Here is a 17,534-nt window from a genome sequence, read left to right as displayed (position 1 = left end):
TTGGGAGAAGCAAGTAGGAATTACAGCCCTGTATACCTTGTGTTTAATATGTAGCTGGGCCTGAAGGTGTGTAATTGGGCATTAATGTGCACTGAGCTCTGTTGTGAAGCGGTGCGTCTCCTGGATCCGTGGCTCACTCCCTCTGCCTCCCCTGCAGATATCCGAGGCCTGCAGAGTTTCCTGGACCAGACGTCTCGACAGGGCTTGGATGTGTCCTTGCAGAGGGTGGACCGGAACATCAGCCAGGTCTTCTCCAGCCTGTTCTCCACCATGCGCACGGAGGAGCTGAACCGCTACAGAGACACACTGAGGAGAGCCATACTACTGCTCAGCCCCCGAGGGGCCCAGGTCTTCATCCATCAGGTCAGCCCATTTCACTCATACACGCACACTAACACGTTCACACACACACACACACACACACACATACACACACACACACACACACTGAGGAGAGCCATACTGCTGCTCAGCCCCCGAGGGGCCCAGGTCTTCATCCATCAGGTCAGCCCATTTCACTGTCTCTCTGCCCCTCTCTCTCTCTGTCACAGACACACACACACTAACACACACACACACACACATGCACACACACATACACATGCTACACGTGCACGTACACACACATACACACATGCACACACACACACACACACACTTGTATGGCATCCATAGTGAGGACCGAGTAAACTGACTTAAAACTGAGGACCCACACACAAACACACACACACGTTGACACGTGTACACACACACACACACAGACACACACATGTGCAGGCATACACACATACACAACAAGACAGACACACATACTGTAAAAGTATACACACAAGCTCACACTTGACCCCAAACAAGCAAAGACACACACTCCCACAGTTGCATATAAGCACACACATACATTTAGAGACAGACAGACATAATGCGTACACACATGCAGACACACGCACACAGGGTACATTTCAGTTCAGACCCTCCACAAAAGCACAAGTCCATCCATATCCATGAAGACAGATTCAAAATACATGCATCGATTAACACATGCAAAGCAACAGACTTACTCACATACACACCCTCATGGTGGCCTAGTGCAACTGCAACTGCTAAGTCACCTGAAAGAGTCCTATGCCACAACAACGCACATGCATCTTACTGACAAGTTGTCCTGAACCTTTTGAAAAAGGAGCTTCTCGTGCCTAGTCTTTTGAGCTGAGCCACTTTGCCGTACCCCTCTGCCTTAAAACGGCAACGCATCTGTGCACCGCTGATCATTAGTACACTTGAGGCAGCCCGTAATAAGCAGCATATGAGAGCTGTCCTGCAGGAGTGGACGGAGAGACAGAGTCTCCCCCGCTGGCAGATGGCCAGCCACAGCTGACGGAGGGGAAGTGGCCAGCGCTCATGCATATGGATATACCAGAACAGCTGCATTCTAACTCTGTGTATTTATAGCAGCAGGTAACCACTTCACCTGCCTGCTTCCCTGATCCTCTTTTGAGTGCCAGTCAAAATGAAGCTTGTTTTGTAAGGCATAGCACCACTGAACTTGAGCTTACAAAGAAAGTTTATTATTTATTCTATTACTGTATTTTCATGTTTTATCAGGCCCAAATCCTGAAGCTGCACACCCCAAACCCACTCATGTTCTTGTTACAACTCTGTTGGCCCTTTATTACTATGTTATTACCTCTTTGTTAAAAAGGAGCAGACCGCCGGTCTCCATAGTAACCTGGGTGTAGCTGTTTATTTTTCACACCTCGTGGAACTGTTTCTGAATAACTGGTGCAGGGGAAGGGCTGGGTCAGCCCGGTACATTCTGTCCTTCTGTTTATTTTTGCCATGTCAGGAGAGGAGATATGCGAAGGCGTAGTGTCACGGTTCTACCAGCGGAGATTTTATTTTTATACGGACCATCCAGCGTGTGCGGTCCACCCGGATTTTTCCGCTGTCTGGATCGTTGTTCTGGCGGTTTTCTCGTACGCCGCGGGCCAGTCACCGGGGAGGGGGCGGGGGGGGGTGTTGAGGGCAGGATGCTCTTGGCCTCGGTGAAAAACGACACCGCTGTCTTGTTGCGCCTGTCAGCCGTGACAGGTGAGCACTTTTCCACCCTGAGCCATGAGCCGAAACCCAAGGTCTTTTGTAAAGAGAATTTCTCGCTTATTTTCCTGGAAATCTGCCACCTGCCACCTGCGTTCAGGTCGCAGTTAGGCCCGTTTCTTTTCCCGGACGAATAGGTAATAACCCTGTGCGGTGCTGGTTTTCTGGGGGGTTCAGTCACCGCTGTTTACTGTGACGACACCAACCCCCCGCATTGCCCGTTGTCTTCATTTTCTTTGCGGTGGATTTTTTCCTGTGATTGATATGTTTCCGTAATTTATGCAAGATAACTTGATACAGTCTGGCAAGGAAATAGTTTCCTTTTTTTTTTTTTTTACCCGGTTTGATTGAAGAGACATACGGAACATTACATTTGATTTAGGATTCCATTATTGCATTAATAATGGTAATAATAAAGCATTTTGTCAACAAAAAAAAAGGTCATTGAAAGAAAAATGATATGTCGACACTACAAGGTTGAGAGCGACTGTGTACAATAAAAAATCGATGTTTGATGATTGATTTCACAGTCGTATCTTCATTAGGTTCCCTTCATCACCCCTCTTGACTTGCATTGAGTAGTGAGACTTGGTTCCCATGGCGACAAACCTAATATAGGCATTATTGTTTTCCTCAAAGTAAATACTGTTTGTTTTCAAAATCAACTTTAGGCAATACTGCATCTTTACAAACGCAGTATTTACATTATTGGCATTTGGCAGACGCTCTTATCCAGAGCGACGTACAACAAAGTGCATACCCATAACCAGGGATAAGTTCGCTGAAAGACCCTAGAGGTAAGTACAATTTCAACTGCTACCTGTACAACAAAGATAAGGACAAGGGCCATTTTTTTTTTTTTTTTTTTTTTTTTTTTTTTTGAACAAACAAACAAACAGAGCAAAAGTCACCAAAGTTAACTATCCAAACACTGCTTACCTAGCCAACTAAAATACTGATACACAAGTCACAGAGACAACAATTAAGGTTCACAGGGAGGTAGGGAGGGATGGGGAGAGGTGCTGTTTGAAGAGGTGTGTCTTCAGCTTGCGCTTGAAGGTGGGGAGGGATTCTATAGTTCTGACCTCAACGGGGAGTTTGTTCCACCACCGTGGAGCCAGAACAGACAGTAGTCGTGAGCGTGAGGTGGAGGTTCTGAGAGGGGGAGGTGCCAAGCGGCCTGTGGAGGCTGAACGAAGAGGTCTGGCAGGGGTGTAGGGTCTGATGATTTTTTGCAGATAAGCTGGGGAAGACCCTTTAACTGCTTGGAAGGCTAGCACCAATGTTTTGAATTTGATGCGAGCCATGACAGGCAGCCAGTGGAGGGAAGTAAGCAGGGGGGTGACGTGTGAGTATTTGGGAAGGTTGAAGACCAGACGAGCTGCTGCATTCTGGATGAGTTGGAGGGGTCTGATGGCAGACGCTGGGAGGCCAGCCAAGAGGGAATTGCAGTAGTCCAGGCGGGACAGAACCATCGCTTGGACCAGGAGCTGGGTCGAGTAGGGGGTGAGAAAGTATGAATTTGAAAATGGGTATAAGGAATGGCTTTGGCTTTTAAGGTGTCCACATGTTCACAACTAACAAGCAGTCATTTAAACCATGAGTATGTCAACGAGTCAGAAACTATAGGAAACATGTGGTACACACACCTTCTCTATATATCACTCTGTTCCCCAAACTCTGGGGACATCCATCCATCCATCCATCCATTATCTGAACCCACTCATCCTGCACAGGGTCGCAGGGGGACTGGACCCTATCCCAGCATACATTGGGCAAAAGGCAAGAATACCCCCTGGACAAGTCGCCAGTCCATCGCAGGGCACACACACCATTCACTCACACACTCATACCTACAGGCAATTTAGACTCTCCAATCAGCCTATCCTGCATGTCTTTGGACTGTCGGAGGAAACCGGAGTACCCGGAGGAAACCCACACAGACACAGGGAGAACATGCAAACTCCACACAGAGGGACCCCGGCCAAACGGGATTTGAACCCAGGGCCTCCTTTCTGTGAGGCGGCAGTGCTACCCACTGCACCATCCGTGCCGCCCCCATTGTATAATATCAATTTCTAAAAGCTGCCTTTTCTGCCAGTCAAACTACAGGGCAAAGACCAGAAAAGAATTCAAAGAATAAGAAGCAGTAAGATAAGGTATCTAGTGAGAGTTTAATGCAAATTAGACAGCTAAAGTACTGCATTTAAAAAAAGGAAGAGTGATATAACTATTCTAGGGCAGGGAAAATTATTTTTAGAATATACATCAGGCTCCTGTTCCTGTTGCGTACTCAGACCATGCAGAACTGCTTTTTGGAGCGTTGTTGATGTCCCGGCCCCCCCTGCGTTGTTCTGGGAGGACGTGAACAGATTGCACGAGCGCGTCAGGTAGGACACGGCAGCCCATGTCGCGCCGCCCTCACCGCGCGTGTTCCGAGACAGGCGAGCAAAGCGGAGCGCATCTGGCAGCCCGCGACGACGGCGGGGGGGCAAGAGGGAGATTAGCGCCTTCCCGAAACACCTCCCGCCCCCCCCCCGTCGAGCCTCCTTCCTCGCGAACCGCGGGAGGGGGCGCTCGGTCTCTAACGCTAGCAGACCGCTGGAGAACAGCGAGACCCCGCTTCCGCGACGCGTTAGCGTTCTCCAGAGACGCGGGGGAGCGGCTCCCCATCGTTCCCAGACTGTCGACGGTTCGCTCTTCCCGCGCCGTCGGGAAAAACTAAGAAATACCGGCTGTGACCCCGCGACCTTTTCGTCTTCATCAGCAAATTTAATTTGTTCTCCCTTGATTTCACCTCGCCGGCTGAAGGTGACATCCATTTGTGTTCATTTCCTGTGCCGGGGGTTTTTTAGGCTGTGTTTATTTTCGCTCTCGTAAGGCCGTGAGAATTTAATCACTTCACATTACAATCGTCATTATTTACGGCCGCCCTCGTTCGGTCCTCGCTGCTGCGTGCTGTCTCAGCATCTTTGCTCTCCCTATCTCATTTCCTTCTCCGCCATCACACATTCATGAATTCCACGCAGCACTAGCATGTTTTCATGGGGGATGCATTTCAGAGTAGCACAGGAACAGTTGTTGGTTGGAGGCCTGCTGTTCAGAAGTACCTGTCAGTCATAAAGCACTCGCCACCCTGTGTTTGCACAGTATGTCATCAAGGCCCTGCCAATTCTTGTTCGGTTGCTGCTATTAACCCTTTAAGGCAGTGATCTTCATTTCTGGTGCTGGAGAGCCGCAGGGTGTGCTGGTTTTTGTTCTAGCCTTAATATTAGCAACCAATTCTGACCCAAGAAACCAGGTGAGGTGAGTTGTGTAATTCGCTGCTTTAATGTATCAATTAAGTGCTGAGTAACAACAAAAGCCAGCGCACCCTGTGGCTCTCCAGGAGCAGGAATGAAGATCACAGCTTGAATGTGTACGATCACAGATACGTGATTAGAATGTTCGGTCACACTTTACAATAAGGTTCATGAATTGGCATTAACTAATGTAGTGGTTAACATGAATTAATGATGGACAAATACATGAATTAAGCATGAAATTAACTTTTCATTAGTTAATGCATTTGCTAACAACCAACTGACATATTTGTTACACAATATTTATGCATTAGCAGACCATAGGAAGAACCTATAATTAGTTAACCCCTAACAAAATGTGTCATTCCAATATGAATTGGCAATAATGAATGTAGATGTTAACGTGAATTAATGATGTACAAATACATTAATGGAGCTGAACAGATTAACTTCTATGTAGTAGTTGGTTAACAACTACATTTGTTCATGCCAATTTACGGAACCTTATGGTAAAGTGTTTCCGAAAGTTCCTATCTGAACATTCTAACGATGATGACAGTGAGTTCTAGAAAACTGACTTAGAACTCTGAGGAAAAGAAACATTCCAAAAAGGCCTGCTCTTCAAAGGGTTAGATATGTATTTATGAGGTATGCTGCATGCCAAGGTTACCGCAGACAGTGCTTTCCTCAGAGCTGGCAGTAAGATGTGCTTACACAGTTTACAGTCCGCGGGAGCTCCGTGTCTGAGGAGGGGAGCCACAGGCAGCCCTTCCTCGCGCAGTGCCCAGGCACAGCTGCTGTTTACGGGCGTTGGGCTGGGACGCGGGCGTGTTTCGGGGGGAAAGCTGATCTCTACGCGCTTTGGCGGAGCGGAGCGGAATAAAGGAACAGGCCCTCTCGTCCGGTCAGCAGTGGGGCCCGGCGTTTGGGAACAGATCGTTGAATCCTTCAGAGCCGCCCCGACTCAACTCTCGTGCCCCTGTGTCCATCCTCCTCCACATGGGCCGCTGACCCAGTGTGCACAGCTTCTGCTAAAACCACATGGGCTGAGCAACGTGTGAATTTATAGAGCTTTCACTGAAACTCATGAATAACGATGGGGGAGAGAGAACGATAATGACAGAGAGAGAGAGAGGGAAAGGGAGAGTGGGGGGTAAAAACAGCTAAAAACTGAAACAAAATGAAAGAAGGGAGAGAAAGATAAAGAGAGGGAAGGAAAGCGACACAGAGACAAAGAGAACAAGAGAGAGACGGAGAGAGTGAGAGTGACAGAGTGAGGTGAGAGGCAGACAGAGATAGAGAAAGGGATGGGGAGAGTGAGTGAGAGAGAAACTGAGAGTGAGACACAGAGAGAGAGTGAGAGAGAGAGACAGAGAGATGAAGTGAGAGAGGCAGAGAGAGACGGAGAGAGAGTAGAGTGAAATAGTGAGAGTGAGGTGAAAGGCAGACACAGAAAGAGAGGTAGAGAGAAAGAAAGGGATGGAGAGTGAGTGAGAGAGAAACCGAGAGAGTGAGAGACACAGAGAGTGAGAGAGTGAGAGAGAGAGAGAGAGAGAGACGGAGAGAGTGAGAATGACTGAGAGAAAGGCAGAGAGAGATAGAGAGTGAGATAGAGAGAGAGAGCGATTCCATCTCTTGTTGTTTGTTCCTGCGCTCCCTCACAGAGAGCAGAGCAGGAGCTGTGTTAGTCACGGCATGCCATCATTTTTCACGGCGGCCCTGCTTGTCCTCTCTTCCTGGAGTTTTTCCTGCCCAGGGCGGGGGGTGGGGTGAGGCTGAAGTGTCATCAGGCAGAGTGATGGAGTGGCATCAGAGTTTGGGCAGGCAATGGGATGATTGATGGCAGGGAGGGGGCCGGCTGGGTGTATGGTTGGGGCGGGGCGGGAGAAAGGGGGGATCTTCGCTGAAGGAGGAGGAGGTGACAGGTTTCTCATTAGCCCTGCCGGTGAGCTGGAGAACAATTAGAGTAAGGTCAGGAGAAAATCCGTAAAAACTCTCACAAACTTACACGGGGAACTGAATACGCACACCCATGCACACACAGGCAGCTGCACACATGCTCACTAGCACACCCATGTACACACAGGCAGGTGCACACACACACATGCACGCTAGCACACCCATGCACACACAGGCAGCTGCACACACACACACATGCACACTAGCACACCCATGCACACACAGGCAGGTACACACACACACACAAACACACACACACACATATGCACGCTAGCACACACATTCACACGCCACACACACACAGACGCGTGCAAACACATGCATACACATATGCGCACACATATGCATGCGGCACACACACACACACACACACAGACGCTTGTACACACAGGCATGTGCAAGCACACACACACATACACGCTTGCACACACATGTACATGCCACACACGCACACACGTGCATGTGCATGCACACACACAAACGCACATGCACGCTTCTCACTTGCAAACACACACAAACACACTCACTCATGTTGATATAGTACATGACTAAAATGTCCATCTTTTATTAATAATGGATTTTTTGAAAAATGCATCCCCAAAAATGTAGGACAAACGGACCAGCCAGCTCATATTTGTACAGTCTAGTCAGTGACAGGAAGCCTGTATGAAAAGCTACAGGTTTGTCTCGCTCCAGCACAAAATATATTGGATACCATCTTGCAGATGATTGCTTATTTTATTCACATATTTCAATGTATTATTATTTGAACCAACCAACCATCTTGAAAATCTGGAATCAATATGGAAGCATTTGTCCCCCTTTCTCTGCACTCACCACCAACTCAATCATCACTTGTCCAGGTATTAGAATATAACATTTTAATGTTGATACAGAGGCAATGTCAAATGGATTCCCAAACCAAGCATTCCTCAACCTGGGCTGCCTCCTTTAATGCATACTGGTCATTATCAATCTAGACAGGTTCTGTTTTGGAATACATACTTCCACGTTCAGTAAAAGTGGACACAGTTTCTTTCTGGCTGGATTTGGGGAGGGTGGAAGTAATGGCTGGTGATGCCCAATGCGTTTGATCCTTTAATGCGCATCACATCCTCTTGACTGAAGACTCTGACACCTCGTACTGCTGGTGCATTGTGTGAGTAGCAGGAGGTTTCCGGACAGGAGGGTGTGCAGTCAGATCATTCCCAAAGGATTCTGGGTCACTTCATGCGAGTGCTGTGGTGGAGTTGAGCCTATTAGTCACACCTTAAGGCATTAGTATTTTTGTCAGACTGTAAGTTGGACAACATGTTGTTTTTTGGAACAAAACTTAATAACAAGGCGCAATACTGTTATAATTTCTTCTATGTTGTTTATAGCCAATTAAGTGTTTAATGAATTGTTTTTGCAGCAAATCCATTGTTTTCATTGACGAGTTTTCCATTAAGGGTCGGAATATTTTGTATCATTATAGTTTTTTTTTGGTTGTTATTTTGTTATTATGTAATTTTTATTTGTTTTAATATAAAATAAGTTCAATGGAATTTGAAAAACAATAAACATCCAGTGAGTAGCTGTTCTGCGGGCAAAAACGCCTGGTTAATGAGAGAGGTGAAGGGCCAGACTGGTCGAAGGTGACAGGAAGGTGACAGTAATGCAAATAACCACACATTACAACAGTGGTATGCGGAAGGGCATCTCTGAACACACAATGTGTCAAAACTCTGCGGATAGGCTACAGCAGCAGAAGACCAATAAGTAAAAAAAGAGGTCTAATAAATACCTAATAAAGTCATGCTGCCAGTGGAGAAACATATGCCTCCTTCAATACATATTGTATGATGCAAACTTATGTATGCATGATTAATGTGAGGTATCAGAGAATAGTGTTTTAATAGGCAGTTACTAACTAGAGATTATTTCTTTCCTGAGAAATGATACTATTCTAGTGTGCCAGCGAAGACGTATTGGATGAAAGAGAAATCCCACTAATAATGATTAAAAGCAATTGATTGCAGTGCAATCATGGGGAAAATACTGTTTTATCATCTAATCCATGGGTGGTGATGATCATCATGAGCGTATCCTGCTGTTCCAGATGTAGATATTTGCATGTTATCTTCGACAGTTGTCAGGCAGTTGTCACCCTGACAAGCACCTGTCCTGTGATCTCTGATGTATCACATGACCATCGTCCAAGAACACCCACCGTGGTGTGAACATGTACCGCATAGCTACCTTCAAGCACACCGTCAAATTCCATAGGCAAATACACAATTCAAGAGTGCGGTTTCACATCATGGTATGTTCCTTCTGCTGGACCTCGATTTCAGAGCCAATTTATTTTACAGTGTAAAGACGCCAACTGTTACCAAATGACATAGCCCAGGCATATCACGTCTACAGACCAAGCCTGAACATACTGTACGTTCTAATCTTTGCACTCTGGAGCGCATCACTTAATTACATTTTCTTTAACTTGCTGACTTTTATCAGAAAAAAACACAAATTATATTAATTTCAAGGTTCAATACATGTAAATTTATAAGTTGAAAGACCTGAAATGTGTTGAATCTGATCAAAACGTACGTGCTTACATTAGTTTTTATTCATCCAGCCTCCTATTTTTATCTAGCATTGGTGACATTTCCCTTCCTTTAAAGGGTAATTACAGCCTAGATCAAACTTTTACCTTTTTTCCTTTTTTCTCTTTTTAGCTGTAAACGTGTTCGCATGCCTACTTTATAATTAAATATTTGCCATCATTTCAGCATTTATGAAATAATATCATTTTGGCTCATAAAAATAGTTAAAAAGCGTGTTCTGCGGCGTGCAACGTTTACAAGTACAATGCTATCTTAGGTGCCTTCTGGCCCTGCCGGAATCATCAGTCAATCAGATATCCAGTTGAAAAATTGTTGACGCACATTTAATTTAACAGCTCATTTTCAAACTCTGCAAGCCGGCTGTTATGGATCAATTCAAAATGGAACACTGCACATACCTGATTGGAGAATTCTTTATTCAGATGAGATTGACACACCCACTCTATTCACCCTAAAATGCTCTTTTTTTAACATTATGTTGAAAGCAGAGCCAGGCTGAAACAGTGAGCGCAATTACTCATTAAAATATACAATATGCTTCTGAGAAAATGGCAGCACTTTTTTAATTCCTTGTTAATTGGTAGCCATATCTGACCATATCTCATGTCAGGGCGCAGGAACCAAGTGCAGAAACAGCAATGATAACCAGCAGCGTAGTCCATGTCACAAGCGAGAGTCTAAACACAGAAAGGCAGTCCGATAAGGCAAAGGTACAGAGGGTAATCCAGAAATCAAAAACCAGTCCAATCAGAGTTTGGCAACGACAGATCAAAACTAAGAAAGAAGGATATTTCAACGAACGTATGGGTACAAGAAATGGACAGTCAGGAAAACGCTGGAAAGAAGGAGGTTAACACATTACAATCTGGCAAAGAGTAGACAAAGACATATGGATTTATATATATATATATATATATATATATATATATATATATATATATATATACACACACACACAGGTAGATGAGCTGAAATGACAAACTGGTGTGAGTGCGGAGAAAAGGTAACGAGACACAGGTGAGACACATGAATGAACGAAAGTACTATGGTAAGAGAGAGCGACAAAAAACAGGAACATAGGACAAGAAACCAAAATGCCGAAACAGAGAGGACACAGATTATGACAGCAGGATCTTATGTCAGTGTGGCTTTATGCTCCGCGGCCTGTGCTTTTACTCCGTCAGCAGCAGCTCTTTATCTGACAGAATCTGCATCTTCAGGGCGTACCAGCCAGCTGCTGCAATGAGCTGGCCATATTGCCTGTTATGGCTGACAACAAACAGGTCTCCCACAGCTCCCGTTGAGAGGCGGAGATGGACATATAAAAAGAGCTGAGACAGAGACGAACAGAGCAGAGCTTCTCAACTCCAGTCCTGGGGCCCACTTGCCAGAAGGTTTTTGTTGTAACCCCGAAACTCACACACGCGATTTAATGACCGAACGAATCAAACCACCAACAATGCCCTTGATTAGTTGAAACAGGTGTGTGAGTTCCTGCTTACAACGAAAACCTTCCGGCAAGTGGGTCCCCAGGACTGGAGTTGAGAAACACTGGAATAGAGAATTGAAAAAAGATGGCCTTCGATTCACAACCTTGTGTTCACTCATCAGGGGTCTCAAGACTCAAGAGGAAAAGTTTTGTGACCTTTGGTGTTCTTTTGGTGGGAAGTGCCTGCATCCTGTTTGCTTTGAAAAATATGTAATGTAAGGAATATGTAAGGAAATGTATGTGTCCTCGTGTGTGTGCTCCCATGATTCATTGTGATGTATGCACTAAACTCAAGGTTTTGGATTAGAGTTGTCAGACGCATGAGTAAGTGTACAACAATGTGTTTTATCAACTTTGTCACCAGCAGCAGTACAAATAGCATTGCCTTCCGTGTGAGAAATGAGCTGGTCATAAAGAGTAACATCCACTTAAAATCCGTCGCGGCACAGAGGCGCAAGGCGCGGATGTTTCTGGAAAGCAGTCAGGTACTGCGTCACGCTGTAGTAATAAGGTCAACGGGGAGTTGGAACTGGAATCTCGAAAACTCTACGGGTCTCCACCAAAGAGGCTGAGCAGACATTACATTAAATCCACAAATGGGGATTTTCCTATTGGAAAAAGGGCACTAGGACTCATAGGAAATTCGACTTTGTTGTTTTTATTCTGGAGATGATGGGAACAGGAAAACGGTGTGACACTCACCACCGCATTGGTTGATAGAAGCCTTTCTCCTCCTTACAAGCCGTTATAAACTGTAACTCTAAAAAGTACCACCGCTTGCAATTTCCAGAATCAATACTAAATGGGACTGGTGTCCATCCAGGAAATAGAAAATGGAGGCGAAGGGTTTGAGAAAGGGCCACTGAGGCCCAGATAAGCCGTAGAAGATGGAATCTTTTTGAGCATGAATGCCAGTTCCGGTACATTCCTCCGGTTGAATTGCGTGTTTGGCACAGAGCGGGTGATTGCTGTTCATTAATGCACTGTAGACGTCCTTCAGCAAGACCGGGTCGGGGCAATCATGCGGCTAGGAGAAGTATGGAGGCGCAGGAATGAAGCCTTTGTGTGTCGACACTCTGACGTGTTCTTCAAATTGGATTAATTTTTGGGGTGAATGGAAGTACACCTGCTCAAATTGGTTATTTCGCCATTTCCTGGATTGACTTTGAAACAGGCTACAGCCTGCGCTTTTGGAGATATACATTAACCTTCCGTTCTTCAGACACTTGATTCTTCCCTGCCAACACGCATGGACACCTGTAGGGTCTCCCCAGTAACAGTAAATAATGTGACCATCCTTGCGAGGTATCTTAACAAGGGCAGGTCAGTATCGCCCCCCAACTCCTGCTTATTTCAACCACCTCATAAATCACAGGGGTCACCCTGGGAGATACCATCTCCTCCTCACCCAACCGTACCCCACCCCACCCCACCCCACCTACCAAACCATTTTCCCCACAGTAGACCCTGGTCCACAGTGAAAGACTAAAGCACACACCCAGGTATGTTTATCCAGCCTCAGTCATTACATGCGCGGAGGGAATATGCCAGGGGAGGGGGTACGGAGGGTTGGGCGGTCGCGGAAGCTTCCGGCTGAGCACCACCCTATCCCTCTCCCCCCATCAATCACTGCCACCTCTCCCCCAAGAGCAAATGAGCAGGGCCAAGAATAATTAAGCGTGTCCAATAGTGTTTTCAGAGTGGAATTTTAAGTACAGAGAAAACTCGCTCCGCAGTGATTAAAAAAAGATAGCGGCTCCATTAGATACATTCAGAATGCTAATAGCCGGGCACGGACATTGATTACGTCAATCCGAGTGTCATTATACGAGGGAGGCTTATTGTTCTACGGCAGTGCCTCTGTGTGCGTGTGCACTGAAAGAGCACAGCACGGGTAATAGTTAGTCATCTACAATAAGATGTATGTATCCCATTAACTTCACACACAATGCTTTTCCAGTGAATGCGATTCTTCATCGGAATCGGTGCAGTGAGAAAATGTGTTTCGTGTATCCATGGAGAGAACTACGGTGTCCACCTATTGTACGTGTGGGATGATGACCCAATTAGTTTCATTTTTGCCCTCCCTGCCCCCAACCAACACGCAACCAATTGGAGTTTGTTTGGTCTTTTTTTGGTCGCCAGGGAAACGTTCCATTATTGACTGGACTGTAATTACTTCTTTTTTTTCCTGTTAATAATGGCTTTGAGTGGCTGTTAGTGAGGAACTAGGTCAGAAGAATTATGGGAATGCAAGGGAAATTCAAGTACCTGACCCATGATGCAGGTAATCAATGAGCCCAAATTTGATTGAGTGACTCCAGAAAGCAAACGTAGTAGATGCTGATTACGATAGCCTGTGAGCATGGAGGTAATGTTCCTCAACACAAATGCGTTGACTTAATACTTAAACAAAGCAAGGAAGTATTTACAGCAAATAAATTATTCCAGCTTACAATATGTTCCAGTATTTTTTACTTCGTTCCCCAAACTTTGATACTGATTTTCTGTTTATCTTATAATCCTACTCTATGCATCTTGTCACCAGGAATGGTGTGTTGATAAGTATCAGCATTGCTGCTAGTGATATTATGTTTGCAGCGGTAGCTCCGGCACTTGTACTATAGAAGAGTTGTAGTGTGTCTAATATAAGCCGCGGTTGTATTGGTGTTACTGCTCCCTGTCTGTCGAGCTGCTGTGTAAGCAGAGGAGGGCGGGGAGGCAGGGAGAGCCGCGTCAGGTTCGGCGGTAATGATTTACTGGTCTTTCTCTTCAGCTCATCTAAGATGCGTGTGATGGGGCCACACACTGCGTCTCTGGAGCCGCGCGAAACGCGGCCACGGCAACCCGAGCTCGCCACGGCAACCCGAGGACCTGTTAAGGACCCGATCCATAGGTCAAGGGCGTCCGCTGGGATCGCCAGATTAATGTGCAGTTTCACTGCCGGGGAAGGGGTGGGGTGGGGTGGGGAGGCTTTAAGGTCGCTGGACCACAGTGAGGAATGACAACACGTGCCGTGGAGTTTATCTGGTTAGCCGTCCTGTCTTATCGGTCCTCTGGGGCCTAAGGGCATCTGTTCTGACCCTTTGCCCATGTACTTCATTATGTACCTGCTCAGTTTCATTCCGCTCACAATTCTCCCAGAAAACCGTGACTGTCACGGGATCATCCGTCTCAGCCAGCATCCCACCCTCTCCGATCCCCTCTCCCCCTTTCTCCCAAGGACACACACAGCCACGCACACACACACACATGCACAGACACACACAAGCTCTCACACACACGCTCTCACACATGCTCTCTCACACAAACACACACACAAACACAGACATGCACTCACACACACGCGCATACTTACACATGCTCTCATGCACACACACACACAAACACAGAGACGCACTCACACACATACTCACACACGCGCATACACAGACATGCTCTCTCACGCAAACACACACCCACCCACACACACATAATGACGCATGCACATACACACAAATGCTCATACATATACACACGTATGCACAAACACACTCACACACACACATACAAGCACACATATACACACTCACACCTGCTCTCACACACACACACACACGCATAAACAAAGACATGCACTCACACACATATACTCACACGCACACTCACACACATACACACACTCTCACATGCATACACACTCACACACACACACACACACACACCAAGGTGAAAGCACTGTAGGACATGTTTTGCATCATGTCTTGCATGTCTGTGCTTAGTGGGGGAAAAATTACATGCCACAATTCTGTCATTAACTCGGTATGAGGTAAGAAAAAGAACCTACTTTGCGTGTGTTGTCTGTATTTTGCATTTTATCTGTGTTGGTTGTGTATATGACAAACATATTTCATAAGAAATCAAGAGACTTTATATTCAAATGTTGGTATTTACTTATAAGAAAGGTTTCAGCTGACAGGCTCTTACGGTGATGGATAATTATTAGTCATCCTAATATGCTTCAGCTGGTGAAGGTAAAGAGGCATTTCGTAAATAAATTGCCCTTTGTAATCTCCCTGAATGAAAAACACTTCATAAAAGGCCTTTACTTGGCTGTCTCGGGAAGGAAGAGGACTACGCAGTGTAGAGACATTTATGTGAGATTCCTTTGTTATTTATGAGAACTAGGGCAGTGCCTGGCTTTGACTTATTGGTGTGTTTTATGGATCTATGTTTCTGAATACACAAGACTTTTTATAGAATCACAGTACTCGGTGCGTGGGGGGGGGGGTTTATTTATTATTTTTCAATTCTCAGGACAGCATTCCTGGCTTTTAGCTTTAATTATAACTGAAAGTGAATGCTGACGCATTGTCGCCACTGTATGTCATTAATAATTTTGTGTGTGACTTTTAGTGCTAAAAAGTGACACCTGCAGGGCATAGTAGGGTACTGCATGCAATGTGAGCCCCTTCACTGGAACAGTGCTCAGTTGAAAAGCCAGTGTTCTTCTGCTGTCAGTCACTGTACAGCTACGTCTGAACCAAGGTCATTTCTTTTCGCTGCATGGTATGTGTAAATCAGTGAGCGTCTATTCTTAGCCAACACTTCATTAGGCTTTGTCTACACGCTGTCAGATAAACATGTCATTCATAATAGGAAGTGATGCCCTTATCCCTGCAATCGGATGGTTTTCACCCAGGACTTTTGTCTTGCTTGTTTGCTTATTTATGCGTTGTGGTTGTAAGGCGTCTGGGGAGATAAAATGACAAGAGGTGAGTTCTGAGAGAAGAGGTTGGTGAGCGGTGTGGAGAAAGGGAAGGAAAAAGGAAAAAAAACACCTATTTGTCTGCTAGTGACCCACAAAAAAAGAAATCACACATCACGTGCTTACACATCCAGACACTTTGAAGCATTACCTAGTCTCAACAGCAATGCACAGTTCTATTCTTAATGGTAAAGTAGGGGTAAACATGGGATTGTTAAAAAAATGCAACTGTGTCCATGTCTGTGGTGTGGGTGCAGAGAATCATTTAAATCCCCATCACCAACCCCCAAAAAGCCTTTCCACCAACCCCCAACCGCCCTTTCACCAACCCCCAACCGCCCCCACCGCCCGTAGCTTCCTCCCTGTCTGTCACTGGCGCATAAACCACAGATTATCAAACCGGAGCTGTGCAGAACGAGCAGGCAGGGGACGGTAAACAGGAAGGGACACTGAAAGTGCTCTCGTTGTTTTTGCAGTGTCTGCCCCCCTCTCTCCTCCCTCTGTATTGAAACGCATCTCCAGGAGGTTTGTGACATCTGCCCTCCCACCACTTTCCCCCCTCTCTGGCTCAGGAATCATCCAGCAGAGCTCCAAGAAACCCAGAAGCATTAGCGAGGCAGGGCAGGGTTGCAGGGGGGCTTAATGCAACTGGAACGGGTCTGACATGCACCTCCAGCAGAGGCGGTGATGCCAGAGGAACGCTGGGGATTAATAGGGGCGTCGCTGCGGTTACGGCGCGAAGAGACAACACCCGGTGGTCCGAGACTGAAGCCAGTTTAGCGGCAAGCAGGCTTCCTTTGTGTAAAAGTCCATACGGGTGTGATTACGCCCGTTAAGATATCTCAGGAGGGTTGCTTTTTTGGATTGCGGACTTCAATGCTCGTCGATGCTAACCGTTCGTCATATCAGTTTCATATTTCATGTTGTGCTTCAGAGTTGTAGTATCAGAGCTGTGCTTTTGCTGCACCAGTGTTAAGTGAGGCACTTGTGGGGGCAGGCGGACGACGGCTATTAGAAGCCGTGTGGAATTATTGGATTCAAGTTCAGTAGGATCTCAGCCTGTTTATCTTCAGAGAGGCGCGATCCGTCCTTTGTACTCACTGCTCCTCCCTGGTGGTCAGTCAAGTAGCTCTGGTCATGATTGAAATGGTTGAGATGTTCTGCTGAATTTGAAGTTGTACAATTCTTGTAATATTAATTCTTTTTTGCTTTATCTCATGCATTGACTTCTCTCTGAAAATGGAAAATTCTTTTGAATGAGTACCCATTTTACTAAGCACCATGTACAACAAATGTTTCAAGGTTCATGCTGCGATGATGAAACAACTCTTTGT

At 46.0% G+C, this 17,534-nt stretch overlaps 1 protein-coding gene across 2 annotated transcripts in view; it reads left to right on the top strand.

Annotated features, from left to right (window-relative positions):
• The window catches only part of grid1b (glutamate receptor, ionotropic, delta 1b), a 322,832-nt gene that overhangs the window by 194,727 nt on the left and 110,571 nt on the right, over window positions 1-17,534 (top strand). For both annotated transcript variants that reach the window (XM_061231038.1, XM_061231039.1), the window contains exon 4: window positions 158-363. In XM_061231038.1, coding sequence (XP_061087022.1) covers window positions 158-363 — 206 coding nt within the window. The remainder of the gene's footprint in view (window positions 1-157; window positions 364-17,534) is intronic.

Source organism: Conger conger, chromosome 2 (assembly GCF_963514075.1).
Source record: "Conger conger chromosome 2, fConCon1.1, whole genome shotgun sequence".
NCBI classification, from domain to species: Eukaryota; Metazoa; Chordata; class Actinopteri; order Anguilliformes; family Congridae; genus Conger; species Conger conger.
This window is presented reverse-complemented; position numbering and strand designations above follow the sequence as displayed.